The sequence below is a fragment of the Leptonychotes weddellii genome, chromosome 13 (genome assembly GCF_054177405.1).
Source record: "Leptonychotes weddellii isolate Sample4059 chromosome 13, ASM5417740v2, whole genome shotgun sequence".
Lineage (NCBI taxonomy): Eukaryota > Metazoa > Chordata > Mammalia > Carnivora > Phocidae > Leptonychotes > Leptonychotes weddellii.
The window spans coordinates 58,726,969-58,753,486 of record NC_138381.1 but is presented as its reverse complement, the minus strand read 5'-3'; the positions used below and the strand labels follow the sequence as shown (position 1 = coordinate 58,753,486).

The window sequence follows — 26,518 nt, the reverse complement described above, 5'->3', positions numbered from 1 at the left end:
GGTGGGGAAGCCCGAGGGAGGCCATGTTTTACTCTTTTAGGATGAAGCTTAACCGCCACTGGCTGGTGGACCAGGGGCCTCACTATTCCTCAGACCGGACTACACTTCTCTCTGAGCCTTTGCCCAGGCTGTTTCCTCTGCCTGGAATATCCTCTCTGACCAATCACATCTCTGAGAATTTGACCTAGCCTTTCAGTTATGGCCCTGGAGCTGTGAAGCTGCCCCTGCCCTCCTGGGCCCTGGTGTGCCTGCTCCCACATGTCCAGGCTGCCTAGACAAGGAAACCACCCTGTCACACACTGGTTCGTGCCCGGCCCAGCACTGAGGACTCAGGTCGGTGGAAATGCCAGCCCTGCCTTACCTCATCTGCAGAGAGGAAAGTACCTCCCCAGTGGCCAAAGGGCCAGCCCTCAGCCCCACCCTGCCCTGAGCAGGAAGCCAGTGGGGAAGCAGGGGGGTGGGGCCTGGAAGGGCAAAGACTGACCCCATCCCCCTCCTTTAGTCTCTGGGGTACCACCCCAGGGAGACCCCCCAACCCCACTCTCATCTCTGTTCCTTTGAATGTGCCCCACTGTGCAAGACTGCCTCCTCCAGGAAGCCTTCCAGACTGCAGCTGCCCCTACTGCCCAGCTTTCCCACCTCTGCCCAGGACCCTCAGCCAATGGCAAGTCTAATGGTGTGGGGAAGCTTCACTTCTGACCCTGGCGGTCAGAGCCAGCTGGACGGCCTCTGCTCCTGAGACCGGGGGATGACTCAAGGCCCTCTTAGCAGAGACAGATGCAGAAGTGGGCCTGCACGAGCCTTGGCCAAGGTTGTGACAAGCCAACTGGCCCAGCTGGAGCCGCCGCTGACTGCCCTCTCCTAGGACCTGGTGTAGCCTCCACCTCCCGTCTCTGTTCCTACCCTCTGCTGCCCCCACGTGGCCTTTCTCAGCACTGCAGGTTGCTGGGAAGAGCGCCTCCGCTCATTACCTCCCACCCCAAGGTTCTGCGTCCCTTGGGCAACCTCCTCCCGCCCCTACCTCCCAGGGTGAGCCACTGGCCTCGACCAGGGGGCACTAGCCTCCAACCCCGCCCTCCACTGTGCTTTCGCAGAGGCAAGCCTGGCTCTATCCTATGCTGCCAAGGCCCTCCCATGGCCCCCACTCAGCACCCTCACTAGAGGGCAGCAGTAGTGGAAAGCCTGGGTAAAGAACCCAGGGACCCAGAACATGGGCTCTGGTCAGGAACTACTAGTCACTGCCTACCTGCAGGGCAGTGCTGGTGCAGGGGAGGGGCCCAGGGCCCCCCAACCTGCTGCTGGGGGAAGGGGCGGGTGCCTGTGCCGGCCCTATCCCGTCTCCTGGGCACCCAGCATGACACTCCACCTGAACCCTTTGCAGACACTTGCCCCATGAAGTGGCCACCGTTCTCAATCCCACTTTTCAGTGGAGACAGGCTAGGGAGGGACCCACCCCAGGTGGCCTTCCAGTGGACTAAGGTTGCTCTGGGTGCTGCTGGCCCCACAAAGCAACCATGGAACTCTCCAGAACCAAAGTGTAGCATGAGCACCGGACACCAGGGAGGGGGCACCACATGCTTGTTTTCTCTGGGTAGACAGGGAAGGGTATTTCAAGTGCCATTCCAGTAGAGTTAGAAGTGACATTCCAGAAGGGTTAGAATTACAAGCCTGGAGCTCAGAGAGTGACCCTCCACACTGGGGTCCTGAGGCCTCTCCCACTCAGGCTGGGCCAAGTCCAGCAATCAAGGCAGCTGGGTGTTAGGGCTCCCGGGCTGGGGCACCGGGGATCAGTGGATCAGGGTCACAGGCATCCGACACGGGATCTGAGGTACTAGCATTTGCGTTTCAGGTGCCCCCCGAGTGTTGGGTCTCCAGAGACAGGCGTTAGAATTCACGGGTATGGAGTCTGGGGAATTGGAGCTGAGACTACCCGGGGACTAGAGGACCAGACGCCTTCCGGGAGCTGCACGGCTGGAGCCAGGTGTCCATGTCTGAGGGGACAGAGCAGGGCACCAGGCCTGGTGTGCACGGACATTAAAGGCTCAGGTTATCAGGTGTCCAGGTCCCAGTAAATGGTGCTAGGGATTTGGGGATCCAAGTGCTGGGGTGCACGTTCTCCGGGGTGGCCCCGTGTGCCTCTTGCTGTTGCCAAAGGCGCTCCCCTCAGGGCTGCGAACCCCAGCTGGCCCTGCAACAGAGACACGGTCTGCAGCGGACATGGGGGCACTCCGGAGCCTCAGGAGAGCCAAGGAGGGGCACAGACGGGGTCCCGCTGGTAGAACCCTGGGCCCGGGGGGGCGGGGGCGGGGGCCTTACACGTTGCGCTTCCTGTGACGCAGCAGCACATAGGTGAGCGCGACCAGAGTCACCACCGCCAGGCCTCCGAAGATGATGCTCAGCAGCACCGTGTAGCTCCGCGCTGGAGAGGGCGCAGAGCGGTGAGGGCTGCCCGAGGGCGGGCGGGGGCGGGGGGCTGGGGCAGGTGGGCAGGGCATCCTTACCTGGCTGGCACATGGGGGTGGGCCTGGACCAGGTGCCATCAGCCTGGCAGGTGCTCGCCTCCGACCCAAACAGGCTGTAGCCGCTGTCACAGCGGAAGGAGACGGTGGAGCCCGACAGGTACCTGATACCCTCCTTGCGCCCATTGCGGGGCGGAGCCAGCCAGCCACAGGACGTCACTGGGGGTAGGGGACCGGGAGCAGACCACAGGATGAAGCCACTGGCTGACCCCCCCTGCAGCTGCCGGCTTAGGAGGTCATGTCCCAGCATCCAGTGCCCACCCCATCGCCCTCACCAGGCTGCAGGCTCTGCACACGATGCTGGTGCCCCTGGTGGGCCATCCGCGTAGCATTGCCCACGCTCAGGCTCCCAGTGGCCATCACGTCGAATATGCAGAAATCGTTGTCTCCACACAATTCAGCTGCCTCAGTGGCCTGACGGGGGTCGGGGACGGTCTCCTCGGGGAACAGGGGCTGAAAGCTGTAGTCATGCTTGGACTGATACAGGAAGTTGTTGACCAGGGACCAGGAGTCATAGGTGAGCAGGGACGAGGCGTTCTCCACGGCCCCTGGGGAGACACGCAGCAGGTCTTGCTGGTGGCCGAGGGTTCTGGGGTCTCTCCCCTCACTTCCATGGCCATGTCCCCCCACCCCCCACCCCCAGTGGGCCTCAGGGTCACTCACAGTCGGCCCCAAAGCGGAAGAGCTCGCGGGAAGTGGCCTTGGGGGGCAAGACCTTCCCGTTGCGCAGGGTGAAGTCATCGGTGGGGTCATCATTCAGTGTCCCGAGAAGGCCTTGCGTGTGGGTAAGGAACTTCTCAGGCAGGAGGACAGTCACACTCAGGAATGGACCCTGGACGCTGACCTCCAGGCCAGCCCCTGATGACAGCATGATGGATACGCTGTCCTGGGCAGCTACGGACAGGAACATACCTGGGCACAGGTGGAACTGGGGTCAGGGCTGCCCACTCAGGGCACCGTGCCGTGACTCCACAGCCCCAGGATGAGAGGGTCAGCATCCGTGCACTCCCAGGGAAGGGACGGGCATCCCCAGGGCCAGCCCTGCTGTGACACTCCCTCACCCCAGGCCCATACCTGTACTGGGACCCCCACACTGACACCAAGTGCCCAGGCTCCAAAGGGACCCCTCACACCGAGGCCTGCCTGGGGTCCCCCGTCGGCCCTTGCTCCTTGAGGAAGGCAGCAGCCATGCCCACCTCTGCCCTTCCGGGGGTTCCCTGCACCCTCAGTAGCAGCAGGCCCATCCCAGGTCCCCACCCATCCCAACCGCAAGAAACTCGTTCCATTAGTTCAGTTCCCTGAGGCAGCACAGGGAAGGGGGTGCACAGGGGGCTGCTCCTTAGCCCTCAGGGCCAGCCAGCGTCCTCGAAGCAGGCAGTTCCTATTATTGTAGCTTCCAGCTCCTCGTCCCACCATCCGGGCATCTCAGGGTTCTGATCACATGTCTGGGGCTCCATGGGTGTGAAAGCACGAGATCACAGCAGGTTCCCAGGCTGGACCTCCCTACCTGGGGCCCAGAATGTCACCTGCCCAGACAGCCGTGGGCTGGGGACATGTGTCCACTGTGCTGGGCCCCTCACCGTGGGGTGCAGGGGAGCGGGGCGGACTTGCACCACTATGCTGGGGACAGCATATGGATCATATCGCGAGGCCTCCATCTCCGCATCCACGCTCTGAAGTCCAGGGCCGTGCCGGTGAGAGGCACGGAGGCTCAGGCGGGAGGGAAAGGGCAAGAGAGCGGCCCCCGGAAGCTCCCCAGCCATCGCACTCACCCTTCAGGTCCATCCAGCTCTGCTCGGTGAAGCTGAGCACCTCCTGGTTCAGCAGCACCTGCAGGACCCGGCCCTCGCCAGCCAGCCGGACCTCCACCACGTCGGAGTTGCCCTCCTGCACGGCCACGGCCACCAGCCCCGTGCCCCGGTCCTGCGGGCCTGCGGTGGCACGTGCAGAACGCGGAGCGCTCAGCTCCAGCTTTCCTCCTGGGAAGGCCCTGAGCCTCCCGGAGCCCACGGGGCCCCAGCCTCACCCTCCGAAGTCGTCCGGGGCTGGGCCCGCCCCTGCACCCTCAAGTTGGTCAGCGTGGCCTCCAGCAGCACGTACTCGCCACGCCCGTTGAACGAGAAGTTGGCACCGTCAAAGGTGACAAAATGTGGGTCCCCGAAAGCGGAGGCTGGGGAGAGCAGAGGGTCAGGGGGGCCGCGCGGGTGCAGCCCTGCCCGGGGTCCAGCCTGGGCCGGCACCCACCTAGGCGCGACGGCCGGTAGCTGCGACAGTCACTGGAGGGCCGCCGCCGCATGTACCGGGAGCACTCAGGCGCCCAGAGGCAGCAGTGGTAGAAGCTGACGACATCGTAGAGCCAATGGGAGAGGCCAGGCACGCGGGGTGGTGTGCGGAACGGGGGCGCGCCCCAGTCGTGGCCGCGGTCCGGGGTGCTGCCCCCGGTTGAGTCGGCCGTCAGGAGCAGGGTGCCGGCCTCTGTGTAGCAGCACTGCTGGCCGGAGGCGTACTGGGGGCTGGGGGTGAGGACAGGTCAGGGCCGCTGTCGCCCCCCCCCCCCCCCGCAAATGGGGACTCACCTGGCTTGCACGGAGCGCACACAGTGCACGGCCCCAGGGTGGTAGGTGCACACGCTGCCGTGCTCAATGTCACAGCCGTAGTCCGTCTGCAGAGCGGGAGGCTGCTGTCAGCTGGACTAGCCTCAGGCTCTGCCATCCCCTCCCTGGGAGCCAACCCCTGAGGGCCCTCAGATCCCAGCCTCGCCTCCCTGGGGCCTCTATCTACCGCCACACGCCGGCTGCCCCCAGCTGGCCCCTCGCCCTCTCCTGGGCCCCGACTGGGGTAGGGGCTTACGTGGAAGCGGCCTGAGTCAGCCCGGGCCTGAGCCAGGGTGCAGGGGCAGTCAGGCAGCTCCTGCAGGAAGTTGGGCAGTTGGTCCTCCAACTCTTCCCAGGCCAGGCACTGGGCCCGGGCCCAGGCCTCGGGGTCGGCCTGGAAGTCCTCACCCAGGTGCCAGGCCAGCGCGTGCTCGCTGCTCCAGAGGGCCTGCACGTCCCTGTGGGGGCCATGCACACACTTAAGGGCCGCTCCCACCCTCCGTCCCGCAGCCCCGGGCCTCCCTGTCCAGCCTGCGGAGCAGCGGCCCAGGCCCAGCAGCCCGTCCTCTGCGTGGCCGGCGGCCCTTACTTCTCCCCTGCGTAGTATTTGCTGTTGATGATCCGAAGTGCACCCACTTCCCATTTCTGGTAGTTTGGAGGTGCGGGTTTCGGAGTGAAGGTGAAGAAGCCAGAGTTGGGGATGCTTGTGGCCAGGGGGTACAGGTACGACCACTTTGCTGCCCACTTATCTGAATAGGGCTTCCCTAAGGGAGAGAAGGCCTCAAGTCAGCCCCGGGGTCCCTCCAAAGAGTCCTGGGGCCCCTCCAGAGTCCTGGGGCAGAGGAGGGGCCAGGCGCCTGTCTTTGGTGCTCAGAGAGGCCTGATAGATGGACAGACAAGACGATTCCCAGAGGAAGACCTGCCCTGCTGCCCCAGCAAATATCCTGGCTCAAGGGACGACCATCTCCTCCTCCCACATGTTAGGGTCCCAGCCCCACCTCGCGGCCAGGCCTTGAGCCAAGCTAGCAGTCCAGGGGCTTGGGGAGGCTGGGTGGAGCAAGCTTTTTCTGTTTCCAAGGCAAGCCTTGGATCCGAGGGCTGGGAATGCCCATACCTCCTCCTGGAGCTGGTAGCAAGCAGCTGGGGGTTCCCAGCCTGCCCCCCACTCCCACACTTTGCCCAGGTCCCCTTTCTTGCCTGTACTCTTCCTGCGCAAAATCCCCACTGGGATTGGGCCCTGTCTGGAACCCCCTTGCTTCCATCTCTGCAAGCGCCAAGCTCCCAGCCCTGAGGGCCCACAGAGCTCCCCCGCCGGTCCAGCCTTGGGCCGGCCTTACCTGTCTCCTCATAACCCCAGAGCTCAATGGTGACAGACTGCGTGGACAGAGCCGAGGGCTCCCAGGTCACGGTGAGGTTGCCCGTGATGCCAGCAGTGCCATAGTATTGCCAGTGGGTCTCGTTCACCAGCTCGCTCTTCTCCGTCTCCGACACCTTGCTGGGGTGCACTGGGCAGGGGGTGCGGGGTGAGTGAAGGCCTGAGGCCCCAGGGGCTCTGAGAGCTGGGGGTGCCCTCCCAGGGACGAAGCATGGCAGTCCCATTAGAGTATGGTCTCCCCCAGAGCCTCGTGCCAGGCTGCCCTGGGTTGCCCAGGCCTCTGGCCTCCACCTGGCTTCCCCCCTTCCCCTAGCCTGGTTGAGTCGAGTGGCCCACCTTGCCGGGGGACCCCCAAAGGCCCCAGCCCCCTTCTGGGCCGGGCGTCCTGTGTGGATGCCAGGGGCTGGGGAGAGGAGCTTGAGAACGCTCGCCCCCGTCGGGCACACCTCCAGAAGGACTGGTTAAGCCAGGGCATCCGGGCACTGCCAGGCAGGTGAGGCGTGACTAGATTAGCGCCAGGGAAAGTCCCTGTGGGGGTGGGGGGCAAGGCTCAGGAAAGCAGGGCTCACCGGCTAGCCAGGTCCCCGAGCGCGGGAAGGAGCGACCATTGTCCATGGAGAGTGTGAAGGGGATGCGGCCTGTCTCATAGAGCAAGGGGGACACACAGTGCACACGTCCAAAGGAGTCCACATGCCCAAGGGTCTGGATGCTCTCCTTAAACCTGTGGGGGTTGCAGGTGGCAGGAAAGGCTGGGCCAGGGTGGGGGGACCCCAGCCAGGAGCTGCCCCTGGGCCCCCAGCAGGCACGGAGCCCCTCGGGCCTCCCACCTGCAGATCACGCCATCAGGGGAGTTGAACCAGCTGAGGTGCTCCACTACGAAATCCTTGCCGCCCATCATGGAGCCCGAGTAGGGTGAGACTTGTAGGCAGAAGTCCCGAAAGTCCGAGCAGCAGGAGCTCAGGCCGGAGCAGGTCGGGTGGCAGGAGCACAGCCCATCCTGGTCTCCACAGCGGTGGGAGCAGCTCCCCCTGGCAGCTGCAGGAGAGGGCCCTGAGCGCCCGGCTGCCCCACGGGCAGGGCTGGCGATTATTTTCCCGGAGCCCATGAGAGAGAAGCATCCCCAGGAGTCGCACTGACCACCAAGTGAACACAGTAGAAACCCAGGGGGCCCGTGGGGTGAGGGATCCTTGGTACAAATGATCTAGCAGTTGCCTGAACTACTTGCCAGAAGGAGGGAAGATAAGGGTAAAGGCCTCCAGACATACGTTTTTGCAGCATCAAGAGGAGCCTCTAGGGCAGGACTGGCCTTCAGCCACCAAGTCCCGGAAGACCACATCCTCTGATGGCCAGAGGTGGCTGAGCCCTTGACCTGGCCTCGGAGCTGTCTCTATTCCCTGAAGGGTCAGTGAACCCAGCCTGGCGGCCTGTCTGGAGTCTGGGGACATGGCTACTAAGTCCCACTGGAGGCCTGGCAGGAGCTCATTCCCAGGCTTGGCTGTGGCCCCCAAAGGAGCCCCACCCTTAAGGGAGAGGAGGGTCATCTCCAGCAGAGGGCCCAGCAGGGCCAGGGTGAGGGAGAGAGTGGTCTGGTGTGGGGCCGTGGACATCAGGCCTCAGCTCTTACCACCATGGGGACCCACGATAGGGCCATATCTTCAGGGAATCCGTGCCTCTGTAGTGGGAGCGGTGGGGCAGATTGGAGGGTGGAGACTGAGGGACGACTGCAGACACCGAGGCAGGGATCACACGTCCCACCTGGCCCTTCCCTGCCACCCCACCAACGGGGGCCAGTCAAGGGCTGGGTTTGGACCTGAGCCACCCCGTGACCCCATTTCACCGAGTGCAGGGCCTGGCACTCAAGAGCATCAATAAATTTTTATTGACAGATGGCTCAAGGGAGTGGGGGAGGAGGCCGAGTGAGGCCGGTAAGTGAGGTTAAGTGGCTGAAGGGTGGTGGCGCTTCCCAGAGATGGCAGATAGGGGTGTGTGTGGGGGCGGGGGTTGCCTGGGAGCCTGCCACTGCCAGCCCAGCCCAGCCCAGTGTGAGGCTCGGGAGTAGGAGCCTTCCCTGAGACTTTCCCGGGTTCAGCCCTACCCTAATAAGGACCCACAATCCTGCCTCTCACCAGTCAGGGGGCTCAGTGGGGCTGTGGGCTCCTCCACCTGTGAGCACACCCTCCACAGGGGCTCGGGGCTGCAGGCCGGGGGCTCTCCTGAGCCCTCCACCCGCCCCTGGGCCACCTCCCTCGCAGGTAGCCGGCACCTCCCAGCTCCCAGCGGGTTTAGGGTGGGCACAGCCCAGACTCCATCCCGCCAGCAGCCCCCGGACCCTGGGCACCCCAGAATTTCTTCTCACAGCCCCCAGTACAGTCCCAGATGGCCTGGCAGATGGACAGAGGCTGAGCAGAGGGGTCTACCCTGGGCCTGGCTGCAGCAGGGAAGTAGGCAGAGCCCGGGATAGAAGCGCAGGGTAGGGGCATACCTGCTGCAGGCCGGGGGCCCGGCCCGGGGACTGTAGCCAGCAGCAGCAGCAGGGCCCAGAGCAGGAGGGGCAGCATCATGGTCCGGCCTGAGTCTGCAGCCTGCAGCGCGACAGTGGCTGGGCGGCTGCGGGCCGCCTAACTCCCCTCGGCCTGGCCCCGCCCGCCCCGCACGCAGTGCTGCCGCCCCGCCCCGCCCCGCCCCGCCCCGCCCCGCCCCGCCCGGCCACCTCTCAAAGTCCACAGGTTCCCTTGGGGGCCGATAGGGCCCAACCTGCCCCGTTAGCACATTCCTGCCCCGCCGGCCTGGCACACGGGAGGAGGGGGTCCGAGCCTCCAGGGATTAGATCCCCATGTCCAGAGGCTGCGACCCAGACCACCGGATCCCACCTCTGGCCCAGCCCGGGGAACCCGGGGTGCGGCTCCGCAGGCGCTGGGATTTGGGGGGGTGGTTCTAGCAATCTCAGGATTCCAGCAGCCAGGAGCCCGCAGCCACAGACCTCTCCTCCCTCTTCCTCAGCTTCCCTGCCCAGAGCACGTATTCCCAATTCCTCCCCACAGCCTCGCAGGGAGGACGGAGCAAGTAACTTTCTGGTGTTCGTGGGTGCTGGAGGAGAGCTGGAGGAGGGGAACCCCTTCGGGGGGAGGTGAAGGCTGTGGGAGGGGCCCAGCCAGGGCAGGTTAACAGTGGGGTTAGGGGCTGAGACCAGACCCCCCTGCTGGGGAATCCCTGGGCTCCAGAAAAGAGCCACCCAGCCGCACCCACCCCTGGCTATCATTCATAGAATTTGCATAATCTCTTCAGTGTTCTCCCTTCTCACTATGCAGGGGAGGAAACAGAGGTCCAGATGTAGACAGGTGGGGTCAACATCACTGGGAGAGGCTGCGGTGCTGGGCCAGGGCCCAGGCAGCTTCTCAGGGACCCCCACTCCACTCCTGAGGCCTGGGACTCTCTTGGGCCCTGCCACCTGGGCTGGGTGTTCAGACAGATGGTTCTCTCCCCAGGGGCAGCATCCAAAGGGGACACATCCCCAGACCTCGAAGGGAACTGAAGCTGGCGGCAGCTATGAGCTTAGGCCACCTGGCTGTGTCCAATCTCGGTTCCTGGGATCTGGCCAGCCCCTGTTCCCTGGGCACCACCCCTTCCTGTCCAGTGGGTGGGCCTGCAGTTTCATCAGAGAGGCGGCACCTATAGGTGTCAGGAAAGCCAGTTGGGGCAGTTAGAAGCCACATCTCCCAGCTTGGTTGCCAGGTGCTCAGGTCACCCTCTGTAGGCAGGTGCCAAGAACTGGTGCTGGGCCTCTTCCCAGGCCCAGGGTCAAAGGTGTTCCCTATGGCCCAGGTTAGGGGAAGGAAGATGATAGGAATGCTCCCAGGATGGGTCCCAGGTGTCCTGGGGGCCTGAGAGCCAGGAAGCCCTGGGAGACTGCTGGGCTGTTCCCAGAAATTCCTCTTTCTGGGCACTCCAGTCTGAGAAGCTAGGAATCTGGGGAGGAGGCATCAACTGAGTAACTGCTGGCCCCACCTTGCAAAGAGCCTGAGTTGGGGCAGTTTTGGCAAGGGTGTTTCCAAGGCTGCTATGCTCCTGGGTCCCCATGATGGCTCTGCCAGGCCTGCGCTGGGGACCCTGGCGGTGCCCAGCCCATGAGGGGCACAGGGCAGCAAGGAGCATCCCCTCTCCCTCCCGGACAGAGAGCCTTTCCAGGGAGAACAGGGCCAGCCCAGATCTATCCGGGGGAAGACAGCTGGGTCCCCAAGGCACTGATGGGGTTCTGAAGGGCTGGTTCGGGCCCCCGCAACCTGTGCCTCCCCAAAACAGATGTACTTGGAGCCTGAGAGAACAGAGCCAGCATCGTGGGTTTATATGATGCTCTGCTGTCACCTCTAAAGAATGAATTTTTGGACAAGGAACCCCCATTATATGTTGCAGAGCCCCACAACTTATATGGCCAGTTCTATCAGAGGGCAAGTGTGGTGGGAGGTAAGTACCTTTCCTGCCAGCCCCCGCCTCCCGCTACCTGACACTGACCCTACCTCTCAGGGGCCCCTGCAGCCTCCTCCTCCCACCCCTGCCCACACTCCACAGGGGAACACCCCACACTCTCTGAGTCCTTCAGGGGACACTGTGGAGACCCCTTCCAGGCCTGGCTCCAGTCCCACCCAGAGGGTCTGCCCTGCTTGGTCTGTGCTCACCTCTCCCCACTGACTCACTCCCCCCCACCGCCCCAACCCCTGCCTGCTCCTGGGATGCCCAAGGGCTGGTCCCTGACCAACAAGAAGAAGGGCTCAGAAACCCTGGACAGCAACCAGTTGAGGGAGGCCCCCGGGGGGTTGAACAAAGAGGCAAACACAACTGTTCCATCTTTATTAGAAAAGAAACCAAAAAAAGGGAGTGGGGCGAGCCCAACCCTAAATGACCCCTCCACTGTGACACAGGCAGAAGCCGGCTCATCCGGGCGTCGAGGTGTGGACACGGCCACCTGGGCTGGGCACGGGCACGGTTATACAAAGTCAACATTTCATAGAAAAGGATGCCAGCCCTGCTGTGTGAGCTGTGGCCATCTTCACGTGGCCAAGCTCGGTCTCCTCTGGGCCCCCATGCGGTAGGGACAGACGACGGCCCAGGCGGGTGGGGAGGACACCGCGAGGGATGGAGGCTGAACAGACTGGGGTGTGCATGGGGAAACAGCGCTCCGCCTGGGCCTGGCACGCCCCGAGGGGCTCAGGCCAAGGTGGGGCGGCCCCAGCCCTCAGATGTCCATGTAGTCGTCATCCTCATCGGTCTCGCTCTCCAGCGAGGACTCCTGGCTCGACGTCTCCAGGACCTCCAGGGCCGGCTGGCACAGGCTCTCCTTCCGCACGTTGGCAGCCGACTGGGCAGACAGGATGGCCGACTGCACACAGAGCAGGCAGGGAGCTGGTCAGGGGTGGCCCGGGCCTTGCCCCAGTCCCGCCTGTAGGTCACATCCCGCCCATGCGCCCCACTCGGTACCCGTGGTCACCTTCAGCTTCTGCTTGGTCTCCTCCGAGATGCTGCCTTTGGGTGAGAGCAGGGTTGGGGTGGGCGGCGTGACGGTGATCTCAGGGGGGAACTTGGTGGCGGCCGAGGGGATGACCAGCTTTGGCATGCTGGGCAGGAGGCGTGACTTGGCCCGGCCGGGCTCTGCCTTGCTGGGCGGGCCCTCAGGTGGCTGGGCACTCACACCGCTGGGCACCTTGGAGCTGGTGACTGTGGGGTGGACCGTGGGAGCTGAGCCTTGCTCACAGCCTCCTGGGCCTGCCTGCCCTTCCCTGGCTTGGGCCTCAGTTTCCCCTCTGGAAGACAGAGGCAACCAAGAGCGCCTCCTCCTGCTGTGTCAGACCGAGGGTGCCTTCTCTTGGCCTTCTGGTCTGTGCTGGCTGGCAGACTCCAGGCCTCCTCCTATGTCTGCCTCCCTGACTGCCTGTCTGGCTCTGGGCTGGGGGGCCCAGGGACTAGGATACAGGCAAGCCCCTGGAGCTTTCCCAGGGATTCTGCAGGCCCTCCAGGGGCTGTGCACACACGAACTGTTGCATCCCTGCAACAATGCTAGGACGCATGTCCTAATGTGGTCCACACCCCAGGGAGGATGTGAGGGCCCGGAGCCAAGTCACTTGGCCCTGGGGCATCCACTTCCCCTCCGCTCCAGAGCTGCATATCCCCAGAGCCTGGAGGCAGCGGTTCCGGGGCTGGCAGCCTCCGGGAAGCTGTAAGAGTTAGGAGCCCCGGGGTCAGCCTAGCTGGTCTCCGCATTCCTCCGAGGTCCCATGGCTTTAAAAGGAGCGGGGCTTACTCAGAGCCCACGCCTGGCTCCGAGGGGCTGGCAGCAGGCCCTACGCCCTGAGTTGGGTCGGTGAGATCCTTGAACCTAAGGAATCCCCAAGGGGGGCTGGCCAGTTGGGAAAGGATGACTACGACACGACACGGACAGTGGTCTGGTGGGACTGGCCACCCCTCTGCCTGCCCCTGACTCCTCCCTCCGCATGTAAGCCCCTCCCTTGGCCCCCAATCTGGGGAGGCTCCTCCCCGGGACTAAGCAGCCTCAGCTTGGGCTAGCCACTGGCCCTCGCTAGTCTCTGTGGAGCTGAAAGTAGAGTGAGGGGCTCTCCACCCCCCAGCTCTTCAGCCCAGGCCGCCCTGCCCAGCTGCCACTCCACTCGGCTTCCCCACCACTGGGTCCTCCCAGGTCCCGCTCAGCCAGCTGTTCACCTTGTGATCCACCCCCCATCCTTCCAGGCAAAGCTCCCCTGGTGGCTCCCAACTTGCCTTACCCTGGCTGCAGGTGGGCTCGGCGCCTGTCCGGGGCACGGGCTCTGTGGGCCAGCAGTGCGGCTCTGCCGAAGGGCTCTCAGGAATGGTCTTCACCTGCTCACTGCACAGTGGCTCCTGGGGTGGGAAGCCCAGGCCCTCTGCCCCTCCTGACAGCTCTTCTCCCTCTGTGGGGGCACAGGAGGGCCACAAGTTACGATCCTCACCCAGCCTGGAAGACAGGGCCCCTCCCTCCTGAACCCTGGGACACCTGGCAGGGGACCTGCGCTGAGGCAGCTCGCCACCTCCACCGGTGGACCAGCAGGGGCTTCTCTCGAACAATCACATGGGCGGGGCCAGGCTGGTACAGGCAGGAAACCACTCCCCCTCCAGGTGGACACTGGTGGGGCTGGCTCACTAGCTGGGGTTACTGTGTGCCTGACACAGCAGGGGCAACATGGACACTGTGGGGCCTCCAGCCCCATCAAACACCATCACGGGATTTAGAGGTGGGCTCATGGGCTCTCCCCTCTAGCCTGTGGGAGTGGCACTCAGAAACATGGTCAGGACCCAAAACCAAACCAGCTAGCTCAGACCAGAGTGGATGGAGTGGTGTGCTGGCACCGTGCCCTCCTGCCAGGCCACACCTTCCCTGGCATGAGGCAGGGGCCGGGAACTGGCCTCCTTTGAGCCAAGGTCTGATGGGCCCGAAAGATGCCAGTTGCGTCTATGGCCGCCAGCCAGGCCATTAGTCAGCATCGGTCCCCCGGCTCCCAGGCCCCCGGGCCCCGCCTGCAGCTGCCCCTCAGCTCCTGCTGCATCCAGGCCTCCTCATGTTCCCTTCCTCACCTTACTCATCTCTTCCTTCTTATTCAGGCCGAGATGGCCATCGCCCCGCCACCCTTTCATTCCCCCACTTTCCCATCAAGTCCTTCCTCTCCCTTCTCCAGCAGGTGAAGCCTCCCCTCCCCGCACCCCGCCCTGGGCCAGGCAGGAGTGAAAGCTCCTGGGACAGGGACAAAGCTGGGGTGACTTAGTACCCTGGCCTCCTGCCTGTTGGCTTCCAGCTCCCGGAGGACAGAGCCTTCCCTGGTTGCCCACGCCATGAGCCAGTCCCTCCCTTCCTTAGGACCCACTGCCTGGCAGTTATTTTCACAGCCTCTTTGTCCCAGGGTCCAGCCCCCTACACTATGGCAGGCAGGGATGAGCACCTCGGAAGGCTCCTCCTATTGCCCTCCTGGACCCGGGGAGCAGGGACCATAGCCGGAATCCTGTGCCACTGGGCCAGGACTCGGTTCACCATGGCTGGGCACGCACTCACGAAGCAAGCCCAGTGGATGTCTGCTCCAGGCCTTTCTATAGGTGGTAACACTCTGCCTGCCTCTGCCCAAACTCTTCTCATGCAGCTGTTCCCTGAGGGCTCTGGAGGAGCTGCTTGGGTGGGTGGCCTGGGAGGGCAGCTGGCTTCCTTGCTGATAGGTATCTATAGGACAGGAGCATGATGAGGGAGCGGGTAGCAGGCTGCAGGGAGGGCCTGGAGCTGGTGGCAAAATGGATGGAGGCTGCCCTCAGGGAGGCCAGGTGTCAGGCTGGCTCTCTTCTACCCCAGGGGACTGTCCACGCTTTGCAGGCCCTTTCCTCTTGGTAGGCCACCAGGACAAGGGACACTTCGGGCAAGGGCATCTAGCAAAGAGCTTCAAGCATGTGGGGTAGTGCTCCCTAGGCCAGGCAGCCCCCTCCCCTTGCCAAGACCACCCTGGAGGCCTGTGAGGAGGGCTGCAGGTGGGCCTGAGCAGGAGGGGATCAACCTGGAGGCACAGCCTTTAGAGAAGGGCCCTATGGGCCCCCCTGGCCTCAGGTTGTCTGTCAGTAGGAAATATATGGCCAGGCTGGAATCCTCTGCCATCGGGCCATTCTCCCTCCTCCCCCAGGCAGACTCATGGCCTGGGCACCAGGTCCCTAAGGACCAGTGTCCTGGAAGTGCCAGTCCTGACTCAGGCTCTTCCTGGCTTCTCGAAATGGCATGAGGCCGGCATTACAGCCTGTTCAACTCACTGCCTGGCAGCGCCCTGCTGAGGCAAGCGTTTTCCTTACCTAAAGGCTGGCCCCGTGGCCTGAAGTGTCCTTTCCACTCTTCTTCCCTGATCTAGTTCCCCATGCTGAAGGCCTGACCCCTCAGCAAAAGGGACCCTCACTTATTCATGGGCCAGGCACTATTCTAGCATGAAACCAGGTCCAGGCCCGTGGTGGGCAGATACCCAACAAAGAGATAGCACATGCTATCCCCACAGAGGTGGGGGGTGGGGGACACATGGTTAGGAGCCTCCCAGATGCCCACGAGCCCCCCTGAACTCCCCAAGGGGATGCATCTGCCACATGAGGCCAGCGGCCCTGGTCAGCACAACCTGGGTGGATGGGTGAGGTCTTAGCTAGTGACCAGGGAAGCTTGGGAGTGCCCCCGTCCATCTGCAGGCCGCAGTAGGTGGGACAAGTCGGGAGTGGACACTGCCAGCCAGCCACAGTCAGCTGCCTTCCCCTGGCTGGAGCCGGAAGGCCTGGGGGAGGGGCAGGGCAGGGCTGTCCACCTTGGGGATGGCGCCAGTCAAGGTCTCCTCTGAGGCTGCCTTCCCCCTGTTCTCACACCTTGGGGATGGTATCCTGGGAGGATCCATCCCAAGTCTGCCCTCTCAGGTGGCTTGCGACCTCCTGTGTCGCCGTCTCTGGCTACAGCTCCCAGCCTGTACACCCTCTAGTTCCCAGGCGCCTCCGCAGGGCAGGCCTGCCCTTCCTGTCCATCCAAACTGACCCCCGGGTCTGGGCTGCCCGCTGGGCACCAGCACAGGCAGATGCAGATCACATCACCTGGCCACCTTGTAACCTCTGGGGAACCAGGAGGTGCTAGGCAGCTCCTTGCTGGTGCTCTCCCTGTCCTGGAGGTTGTGGGAAGTGGGCTCTGAGGTGATGTGCCCGTCCCAGCATGGCCCTGATGCCACCCCAGAGAGCCCTGGGAACCGTCGGCCAGCAAAACACCATCCGCCTGCAGCTCCCAAGGCAGCCCCAAGAGGCCGGCAGGTCACTCCGCACCAGGTCCAAGTGTCCCATATTCTCCACCCAGGGCCGCCCCCACTCCCAGAGTCATATAAGAGTTCCATCCTAGCAAAACGGTATTCAGTTTAGTCTGGGGGAAGGAAAGAAGAAAGGATCAATTCTTCAGGATGAAGAGTAACACCGAGAAGTACATATGCTCTTCCCCTGATCTAACAGAGGAAAAAACGTGCGAATCAAGTTTGGGGCCTGCTTGGAGCCGGGGCATGGTGAGCAGGGGAGGGAAGGAAGGCAGCCGGCCCCGCCTCCTGGGATTCACACTCTGAGTAACCTTCCCGCCCTGTACCCGTTCATGTGTGGCCAACAACAGTGATGGTCACCCGCTTCCAAAATCAGGGTATAAAGGACGGTGTGGCTTCCTTCAAGTGTTCTCTCTCTCTCAGACCCCGGGCTCTGGGGAAAGCTGGCAGCCATGACGTGGGGATACTGAGCAGGCTATGGAGAGGCCCAGAGTGGAGGAACTGAGGCCTCCAGTCAATAGCTGGTGAGAACCTGAGACCTGCCAGCAACTGAGTGAATTGAGATGACCAGCTGACAGCTTGACGCTCCTGAATTCCTGATCCTCGGGGGCTATGGGATCACAGGGGTGAGTCAGGTGGAGGCCAAGACAGCCTAAGGTGCGGGGGGGTGGGGGGGAAACCCTGGGGTAAGCCAAGTCTTCGTGGGAATGAGCGATTTCCCTGGGCTGTGGACTCCCACGGCCTCTGCCCTTTGAAATCACCACGACCAGAACGCACACGGTGGCTGTACTCGCTCCTGCCGAGCACTGTGCTGAATGTGTATCACCTCCATCTTCCACACTGTGTGCTGGACATGGAGACGCGGTGAGCTACGCAGAGGGGAGCAGGGACAGACAAGGTCACCTGGTGGCGGAACTGCTCTTTGTCCTGCAGCCTTCAGAGGCTCCCCTCAGAACAAACGGCTGCAAGAGCTGACTTAAGGGAAGTGATGCTTCATCTCATGGGGCCATGACCAGGGTAACTGTAAGCGACGGGGCAGAGGGTCCCTATACTTCCATGATCCTCAATGCAAATTGGGGACCGGCATCAGGTGAGAACATCAGCATCTGATACCTATGCTGTAGGAAAGAGCGAGGAGAGGGAACACTGCCACCCTCAGCCTCCGCTCGGGCAGCACCCTGCTCACGGCCGCCGCCCTCAGGTCAAGGCGGCATGGCCAAAAGGCTGCATGGGACTATGACTGGGTGGACAGAGGAGCCTGCAGGAGCGAAGGGCCCGTGCAGGGCCTCAGCAGAGGCACAGGCTGGTCCCAGGAACGGGACAGGGAGGGCAGGGGGAGGGCCTGGCACGGAGAGTCAGTGTACCCTCCCGGGAAAGCTGCAGGCCTGTCTGCCCTCTGGCCTGCCAGTGGGCTGCCGTTCCCAAGGGCATCTTGGGTTTTAGAAGGAACCAGGGCTCCCTCTGGCTGCCGGAGCCCAGGGCCCTGTTCTTCGTCCTTCACAAGCCCACCGACTAGCCTTGCCCTGCCCCATGCTGGCTGGCTTGCCCACAGGGCCCTGGGCAGGAATGCCCCCAACCACAGCAGGTCCCAGGGATGGCTCACAGGCCTGTGAGATCGTCAGGAAGCCAAAGTCAGGATGCCCTCTCCTCTCCAGAATTCCTATTTATCTATTCATCACAAGGCTTTGTGGTAAGAGAGAGCAGTGTGTAAACATGTAAATACCTGATGTCAATGCTGGCCCCTCCCTCCTCGTCCCACCCGTGAGGGGGCTGCTGGTTGGGATGGGAGGAAGGTTAAGAGAGTGGTGCGCACGCCAGCAGGTTGTGCCCCTGCCCTCCAGGGCCCCTGTGATGTGCTTCTCAAGAATCACCAGGCTGGGGCTCGCCCCGGCCTGGCCTCACCCCACCCTGCCCCCACTCCCCATGCAAGGAGCAGGACTTGCTGCCACGGGTGGCAGGGGCCTGGGCCCAGCTCTGGCCTCACCGCCTAGTGGATAGGACAGGACTTACCTGGGCCCGGAGAGACCATGCTGGGGGTGGCCTCTGGCCTATGTGGCCGGGGGGGTCCAGAGTCCTTGGACGGGTCTGGAGTGGAGGCCGACACTGAGAGAGGGCAGGGGATGATCGCTGTGGAGGCGGCCGGTGCAGGGCGAGGCTTGGTGTGAGTGTCACTGGGCCGCTGGAGAGTGTCAGCCGGCACAGGGTCAGGAGCTGTGGGGGCCACAGCCCCGGGAAAGAAGTTCTCTCGGCTGTCCTTGGGGTGCTTTGGGGTGGTGGGTGTGTCCCCTGCGGCCTGTGAGAACAAAGGGAGGTGAGGAGGGCCGGCTGGGCAGCCCAGAGCCCTCGCCATCCCACAGGACACCTGCCTGAGCCTGGGCCTGCCAACATGCCCTTGTGGCACCAGACCCTGAGCCCCCCATGCTGCCAACGAGGCCCCCCAGGCAGCCCTTCAGGACTCTGCAATGCTAGGAAACTGCTGGGGACCCACAGCCCCTCCCTGACAGGATGGCCAGGCCCTGCTGATAGGGACTCAGCAGAGGGCCTAGGGCTGGCCGACCTCATGCTCCCACTCTTGTGTGCCATACACAGAGGAGCACGACTCCAGGCAGGGGGTCGCTGCACCCGATGCGGGGACTGCAATAACACAAAGTCAGTCTTGGAGGGCGATTTCCCAAGGGCCACTGGTGGGACCATCCTGAGGGAGCTGGGGTGACACCAAGAGTCAGCTTCCTGAGTTCAAGACTGCAGCCCCAAAGCCACGGTGCCAGACAACCTGGCTTCAGCCGCCCCAGCAGCTCCCACCACAGGCCTTCTGTTCTTAGGCGAGCCAGGCCCACTGGGGCCTCCCAGTCTTCGTCCACACTGTTCCCTCTGCCACCAGGTCCTTTCTGCTTTGCACCCAAAGCCCACGCTCCTGGGGTGGTGTGAAGGCTGCAGCTCACTGAGGGCATGCTGCAAGGTGGGTCCCTGTGTGTGAGCCTAGGGCCGACTGTACTATCTGAATGGGCCCACACTGGGGACAGTGGGAGCCCTCCTGGTGGCTGCAAGTGCAGGGAGGTCTCACACCTGCTGGGGGCACCTCGGTGCTGGGGAGCAGCTGGCTCCCCGCCGTAACTCTGCTTCTTCTGATCTCTGTTCTGCCTGAGATGTCCTGTCCCCGGTTTCATGGGGTCCGGGACAGCCCCTGCGACTCTGCTGTGTGATGTGTGTCTGGGATGAGCATAGGCTTCCATGGGGAGGATGGGCAGGGCAGACCTGTCTCTCATGGGCAGACATGCCATGGAGAAGGTGGGTGCTATGTCTGTCCTTGCAGGAGCCAGCCTCAGCCACCGCAACAGCACTGAGCCTCTAATTATGTCCAAAGCACTCTCCAGGTGTGTGCTGGGCTGCCATGGCAACTGGGACATGCCTCCAGCAAAACGGACCCTCCCTGAGGGACAGGAGAAGCGGGCTCAGGGGCATGGCCGCCCCCTCCCTGGCATTGGCCAGAGGTGGGCCCAGCCCCAGCTGGGTGCTGGTCCTCTTTGGGCCTCAATCTCCTCAACTAAGAAATGGGACTCTTCCCTGCCTTTGGCTCCTGCCAGCTCAGCACCTCCTTTTGCCACAGGACAGGGAAGGTAGGTGTTTGGGGGTTTCCTGTGTGGTTCTATCACTTGGAGCACCTTTTATTTATTTATTTATTTATTTATTTTTTTAAGATTTTATTTATTTATTTGAGAGAGAAAATGAGAGAGAGAGAGAGAGAGAGAGCACATGAGAGTGGGGAGAGTCAGAGGGAGAAGCAGACTCCCTGCCGAGCAGGGAGCCCGATGCGGGACTCGATCCCGGGACTCCAGGATCATGACCTGAGCCGAAGGCAGTCGCTTAACCAACTGAGCCACCCAGGCGCCCTTGGAGCACCTTTTAAAGGCTGCATCAGAAACAGTCCTCCTCTGTCAGGAGTGCCCACTGCCCACCTGCCCCCTACCTGGGTCAGCAGAGGAGGCAGGAGGGGACCCCTGGGGCCAAGCCCCGCACTGGGGCCCTGGGCAGTTACTCCTGTCCCAAGCAGCAGAGGCTGTGGTGAGGGCGGCAGGGGCTGCGCCGTGAACTCTGGCTGCTCTGGCCATGGAGTGGCGGGGATTGCTGGTGGCCTGGGGCATGTCTCCCCTGGGCTTCTGGCCCTCAGCTGAGGGATCAGCCCGCTTGGTGAAGACTGAACTGGACTTCCTCAGACCTAGAGCCTGGGCAGGGATGGTGGCCCGCTATCCCATTTCACTGAGAGGAAGTCTGTCTGGACACGGAGGGCATCCACCAGCCTGCTGCTGGGGGACCTGGGACTTGAGTCCCCAGGCTGTAGGTGGATGGATACCCACTGTCCTGAGCTCCTGCCTCCGGACTCCCTGCGAAGTACTTCCCCAGGGGGAGATGCCAAGAAAGGGCTGTGTGTGGGCGAGGATGGGAGGGCAAGACCTGCTCTCTTGTGCTGCTGGGGAAGGGGCAGTTGGGCCACCCTTGGAGGGACAAGAGGCCACACCTATTCAAATGGCAAGTATCTGCCCTCTGACCCAATGACCCAGGCCCAGGGGTCACTCCTGCAGAAATGCCCAAGTGTGGTGCAGGAAGATGCCCCGTTGGCACTACTGAACAGGACTGCAATGTCCCCCCAGCTTTAGACAGGATGCCCCCTTTCTCTGCTGGCCAGATCCTGCCTTCGGGCCTGTTCTTGGGCTGGGCCCCTCCCAGGGGACCCCTCTCTCCTTCATCCCCAGCCCCTCACCCCCTCCTCAGTCCCACTACTCCTCAAAAGCTGTGGCCTCTGAGCCCCAAACCGATGGCTTCTGGGGCACCTACACCCCGGGCTCCAGCCTAGACCTCTCTCCTAGAGGAAGATCCGCCGGCCAGAGCCCAGGAGGGCTCACCCCTCCTCCCTGTCACCAAGTCACGCTGGCCCATCTTCTGCCATCTCAAACCCACCTGTTGCTCACTGGGCCTCTGCCCCAGCCCATTCTCTCCACTCAACGGCGGGGAGGCTTTCTCAAACCTGGCACCACCCGGCTCCCTCCCTTGCTGAATAAACCCCAGGAACCCCATCCATTCTGCTCCTATCCAATTCATATCCCAGCCCCACATCACTCCCTCTACCTTTGTCCCAGATGACCTCACCTTTCCAGGTGTGGTCAGCTGGGTAAGGACCATCTTATCTTCCCCATTTACAGAAAAGGCAGCTGAGGTGAGGGGACCCCTCAGGTCACACACTCAGAGCTGGGGTCCGGGCCTGCCAAGGCCCCACCTACCACACAATGCTGCTCCACCTGGGCCAGTGATCAGGGGCTCCCTGTGGGCCTGAAGCTCGGCGGCCACCTGTCCATCTCCCCTTGGCCCATGCTGGCCCCATGCTGGTCCCTCCTGAGGTGTGCCCATGTTTCGGCCTGCAGCCTGGGGCCCTGGCGTGGGGCCGGCCCCATAGGAGGAGGTTGGCACAGGCTGCGTCCAGCTTACCTGTCTCTGGGCGGCAGCTCCAAGGTGGACCTGACAGAACTTCACGGCCTGCTCCAGCGCAGCCTCCTCGTCCACCTGGGCAAGGAAATGCTCAAAGTCAAAGGGCCCGGGCCATGGTGGCTGGCCTCATCCCAACCCCCAGAGTGTGAAGATCCCCTGACACTCCCACCCTGCTTGGGGAGCATGGGCAGAAGCACACATCCATCTCCCGGGTCCATCCCACAGAGCCACTGCCAGGCCAGCCCTGTCGAGATCACGCCTAGAAGGGACCATGTTATTGCGTCCTCAGGGGCTGAGGCTGGCAGAATCGGAGCCAGATCCCGCTCCTCAAGCGAGCGGGATGCAAGGCCTTTCAGAGTTTGAGGTCTGGGTGGGGGGAAGGTCTGATGGACCCAGAGACCAAAAGCAAGCCCAAGGCACAGGGGGATGGCAAAGGAGGCCAGGGAGGCCCGGAGGCTGCCCTGGGGGAGCGGTGGGCAGGGCGTGAGGAAGGGCCCACCCTCACCAGCAGGGAATGCAGGGCATGGTTCTTCCTAATTCATCAGCAACAGAAACAAAGAAAGGCTGATCCCGGATGCTGGTGAGGGGGTGACAGAACAGGCACTCTCCAAAGTGGAACCACACACAGACACGATTTGGGAAGAAACCGCTTATCAGGTTGGGCACCCAGTCTGAACCAGCCACTGCAGTTCTGGGGGCTCTTCCTGTACAAATCATTTTAAATAGAGAAAGAGCTATATGTCTAATCTATTTAAACAAAACAAAACAAGAAGGGCGGCAGTGCCTGCTCACATACTCAGGGCACTGCAGCCCCCTTCAGATGCCAGCCACAAAGGTGTCTGAGGAAGTGCCCCAGAGCCCGGCACCAAGGTAGGGTCAGGGGTCCTGTCCCCCTGTGTTGGATGTGATAAGATTTCTGCAAATGGATTCATTTCCTTTAAAGTTGAGAAGAGAGTTTTCCAAGCTTGTTGTTTCTCCTTTTTGTTTTCTTTTTTGTGGGTGTATTTTCCCCAGCTCTCTTGAGATACAGTTGACAAAATCGCCCCATACTTAGAGCGTACAACACGATGACTGGACGTGACCCTTGTTTTTCTGACTCTACGGCCCGCTTATGGTAGAAAACCTCAAATGTAGAGAAGCGAACAGCAAGGCTGGAGTGGGAATGATACCTAACAAGCATGCCCCACGGGCCCTAGCACCCTGAAACAAACTGCGAATGACCTTTGGTGAGAATACAACTGCAGACCTGCCCTGCGGCCACCCACCTGCTTGATGAGCATGTAGGTCTCGGACATGATCCTCTCGATGCGGCCCAGGTCGTAGGCCACACCCTTCTGGCCCTGCTGCCACACCCGGTAGGCGTCCAGCAGCAGTGTCTTGCCCGACTCTGTGTCCTCCAGGAGCTTCCTCTTCCGGCTGGGGCATGTGGGTGGCTCCTCGGGGTGGCTGCCCCCTCTGGCCCCACTGGTGGTGGTAGGGGCGGCGGCCGGGGCTGGCTGGGCCAGTGGGAGCGGGTTGGGTTGCTGCCGGGCACTGATGCTCAGCTCCTCCAGGGACAGCTCAGTGGGACGGTTCTCGGGGCCCCTGTCCCTTGGGGGGCGGCCTGGCTGTGGGGGCGGTGCCCGTTCGGAGTCTGAGCAGCGAGCAGTGGCCTCACCCGTGTCCATGGGCTCGGCAGACCCTGCCCGGGGACTCTCCTTGTCCTTCCGCTCCCCGGCCTGGTCTGTGCTGTCTCCTGCCTCCATGGCCACAGGCCGGTGGTTGAGAGGGCCCACTTTGCCCCCTGGCTCAGCCCCTGGCCCTGAGCCATCAGCCAGAGGGGGCTTCTTGGGGTGGGGGAGGCCCTCTTGACTATCCTCGGGGCTGGCCTTGTGGGGGACGTCGGTGGTCATCCTGGCTCCAGAGAGGCCACAGGCCTTGGGCCCTGGACGTTCTGACCCCTACAAGAAAACCGAAGGTAAAACACTGTATCTTTTGTGCTTCTACCATAACAAAACACCCCTGGGTGTCAGGGGTGCCCATCCTGGGCCACTCTGGGTCTGCCCGTCTGCTAGTTGGCCCAGGCTGGGCCTGGAGACCTGCCTGAGGAAGTCCCTCCCTGTTCTGCTCCTCCTGCCTTGAGAGGGACTGACGGGGCACTGGAGGTGGTGCTGCTCCAGAAGAGTAGGCCCAGCCTGTGCGGGGATGGCCTTCCTCTAAATGCGGGCCTTAGGGCAGTCCTGGGCATCTAATGGGGGAGGGGGGACCCACCAGGGGCTACCTTGCATACTGCTGCACTGCTGAATTCTGTTCTGGGCTCTCACGTGCCCCTAATGCACAGCAGCCGAGGTGGAGTCTCAGGCCGCCACCCTGAGCCCCTGCACCGGCACTGCCCCGGCTCAGACCCTTCCTGCTAGGCCGGTGACCTAACCTCCTAGGCCTCAGGGTGCTCAGCTATGAAAGGCGGTGAGGGCTGTGCCTGCCTCGGGGGGCGGGGGGGGGGGCGGTAAAAAGGAAGCAGGTGTGCCTGGAGCAATCCGAGGCCTCGCTCAGCCCACCAGGAGCCCACCATGTGCTTCAACATCAGAGCTGCTGTGACCCCGAGGTTGACCTGCCAGGTGGGGGTACACTGCTCAGGTAACAGCCTCAAGGAGTGTCGCTACTGTCCTCCCTGACCACAAGTCCACATCTGCCAAGCGGGTCAGTGCCTCACTAAGTGTCTGCCACTTCCTTATTGTGCTGACCTTCGCCAGCGGGGGAGGCAGAGCGCGCTACTTCACAGGTGGCCGGGGCCGCGGCCTGGGAGAGGACAGGGGCCACAGGCGTACCTCTGCAAGCTCGCTCAGGGTGTCCTCCAGCACCTTCACAGTGAGGATGAAGGCCCGCTGTGCCAGGACCTGGCGGTCAGCATCTCGCAGATACTTCCTGCAGGCACACAGTGGTGGCCAGAGAAGAGAGCCTCAGAGCCACAGGGCCCTGGATGGTGGCCCACGCCCCTCCCTGCCCTGAGAACACCCGCTGGTCCCTCAGCATCCCTCCTGCCTCGGTCCATGCCCTGGAAGCCTTCCCTGAGCCTCCTGCCTCGGCACCAAGCACAGACTGCCCTGGGCTCTCCGGACCTGGCCGGGAACCCCGGGAGCAGGGTGGGCAGGGCCAGGCCGAGTGAGAGCTGGGGGCCTCTGGCTTCTCTCTGTAAAGTCTGTCTACAGGGCGCCCCAGGCCCCGGCTAAAGGCCCCACCCCAGCTCCTAGAGGTAAATGAGACGGGAAAAGGTAAAACAGTGCAGGCTCAGAGGACAGCTGTTCACCCAGCTGGGCCAGACCACGTCTCCCAGGATCCCCTACAAGCCCCCCAAGTGGCAGCTGCAGCAGATGCCCCTCGGGCCTGTCTGGCAAAGGGATCCCTCATTACCTCTGCAGCCCAGGTCCCCCTGTTGCCTGGCTGGTTATTACTCGCCTTCACCTGAGGGACCCTGGCTATCATTTGGACACCTGTCTTTCCGCAGACCTGACAGCACCCTGAAAGCCCCAAGCTAAAGGGAAGCAGGAGGAAAGGAAGGGGTAGCTTGTGTTTGCCCCAGGGGGCACAGGGCAGGGTGTGGTCTAGATACCGGACAGAGAGGCCCCTGGAGAGAAGGGCTGGTCTAGGCTCCCCAACCAGCGGAGAGACGCCCCAGGTGGGTGAGGGGCTCTAGCCTGTGTGTGCGCTCCTGCTCTGACCCCCGGCAGCGCGAGCTGCCCTCACGGGGCCGAGCACACACTAGGCCGGGCGGCTGCACTCACTTGCCCTGGTCCGGGGTCCGCTGCAGCATGGAGGACACCTTCAGCAGGGTGCTGTGGTCCCGGAGCTGGGCCAGCACCTTCAGCAGCAGCACAATGGAACGGTTCATGTGCCAGGCGAAGCTGCCTGGCCGGTCGATCTCGTCCACGGGGATCCGCCAGATGCCCTGTGAGATGGACAGGGGTGAGCGTGTGAGGGGGGGGCTGCTGCGGCTGGAGGCTGCCACAGTACCAGAGGGCACTCTGCCCAGTCCACGATGCCTCGGACCCCTCTTGCTGTCCCGAGGGGAGTGGGAGGGTGGCCACCCCCACCTACGTCCCCCTGCAGATGGTGGCAAAGGATACACGTGCTGTTCCGCACTCTCCTCCTCTGAATGGTTGCATGGCACATATGTACTTGTTCTGTCCCCTATGGGAAACACGCAGGTCATGCCTAGTCAAATGCAACCAGTGGGAGAAGCCCAGAGCCTCTGTGCCTCCACGCAGCTGCTGACTCAGCCACGGGACCAATTCCTAGGGTCAAACTGATGGGTCAAAAGGTGGCCACTGTGAACTTCTGGCAGCTGTTGCTGGCCAGACAGGCTCAAGCCTGGCCCCCACCCATGTGCATTCGCTCGAGCAATGCCCAGAGTCTAGAGGGCTGGGTTGAAAATGACCTGCAGCTTGCAGAATGCCCCGGTTCCCTCCAACCTGCCTTTGTCCGGGATGCACTCCGCCTGGAACCCCCTCCTCCACTTCTCAGCCATCCAAACTCACTGTCTGAAAGGCTGAGCTGGAGCAGGGCTGGCTCTGGGGAGCCCTGCCACCATCTCCCTCAGTCTGTGCTCAGCCCACTGCTGCACTGGGCACCCTGCCCTTCGGCAGCTCCCTGGGGTATCCCCACACCCAGCACAGTGTCTGAGACATAGTGGTCCAGGTGAGGCATGGTGAAAGAAAGGACGACCAAGGGTGCAAATTATAAGTGAAGAGAAGCAGGCCT

General features: G+C 62.8%; 2 protein-coding genes across 3 annotated transcripts in view; both read right to left on the bottom strand.

Moving 5' to 3' along the window:
- Positions 1–1,561: 1,561 nt before the first annotated feature.
- On the bottom strand, positions 1,562–9,078 carry SUSD2 (sushi domain containing 2). Of its 2 annotated transcripts, XM_006746047.3 has the most exons (15): positions 8,971–9,078; positions 7,316–7,523; positions 7,058–7,209; positions 6,451–6,618; positions 5,703–5,877; positions 5,370–5,571; positions 5,096–5,181; positions 4,764–5,032; positions 4,546–4,689; positions 4,292–4,450; positions 3,183–3,431; positions 2,795–3,067; positions 2,502–2,678; positions 2,317–2,419; positions 1,562–2,188 (listed from the first exon to the last, which is right to left on the bottom strand). In XM_006746047.3, the coding sequence occupies exons 1-15, from the start codon at positions 9,047–9,049 to the stop codon at positions 2,164–2,166; spliced, it is 2,469 nt and encodes an 822-aa protein (XP_006746110.1). In that variant the 5' UTR covers positions 9,050–9,078; the 3' UTR covers positions 1,562–2,163. The 2 variants fall into 2 exon arrangements, with proteins under 2 accessions (XP_006746110.1, XP_030872590.1); XM_031016730.2 differs by lacking the exon at positions 8,971–9,078 and having other exon boundaries at positions 7,058–7,126; positions 7,316–7,456.
- A 2,241-nt stretch (positions 9,079–11,319) lies between these two features.
- The window catches only part of CABIN1 (calcineurin binding protein 1), a 156,333-nt gene continuing 141,134 nt past the window's right edge, over positions 11,320–26,518 (bottom strand). The window contains exons 30-37 of the mRNA XM_081802514.1: positions 25,543–25,706; positions 24,589–24,685; positions 23,047–23,721; positions 21,782–21,856; positions 18,311–18,593; positions 13,259–13,423; positions 11,971–12,197; positions 11,320–11,862 (exon numbers count right to left, since the gene is read on the bottom strand). Of these exons, the coding sequence (XP_081658640.1) occupies positions 11,719–11,862; positions 11,971–12,197; positions 13,259–13,423; positions 18,311–18,593; positions 21,782–21,856; positions 23,047–23,721; positions 24,589–24,685; positions 25,543–25,706 (1,830 nt within the window). The 3' untranslated portion in view covers positions 11,320–11,718. The remainder of the gene's footprint in view (positions 11,863–11,970; positions 12,198–13,258; positions 13,424–18,310; positions 18,594–21,781; positions 21,857–23,046; positions 23,722–24,588; positions 24,686–25,542; positions 25,707–26,518) is intronic.

Bases quoted from the DNA above. Each gene is read 5' to 3' on its own strand.
- SUSD2 (XM_006746047.3), bottom strand. From the start codon at position 9,049: ATGATGCTGCCCCTCCTGCTCTGGGCCCTGCTGCTGCTGCTGGCTACA. The intron at 5,182-5,369 runs GTAAGCCCCTAC...CCCGCTCTGCAG, and splicing joins CTGACTCAGGCCGCTTCCAC to ACGGACTACGGCTGTGACAT. The intron at 3,068-3,182 runs GTGAGTGACCCT...GTGTCTCCCCAG, and splicing joins CTTCCGCTTTGGGGCCGACT to GGGCCGTGGAGAACGCCTCG.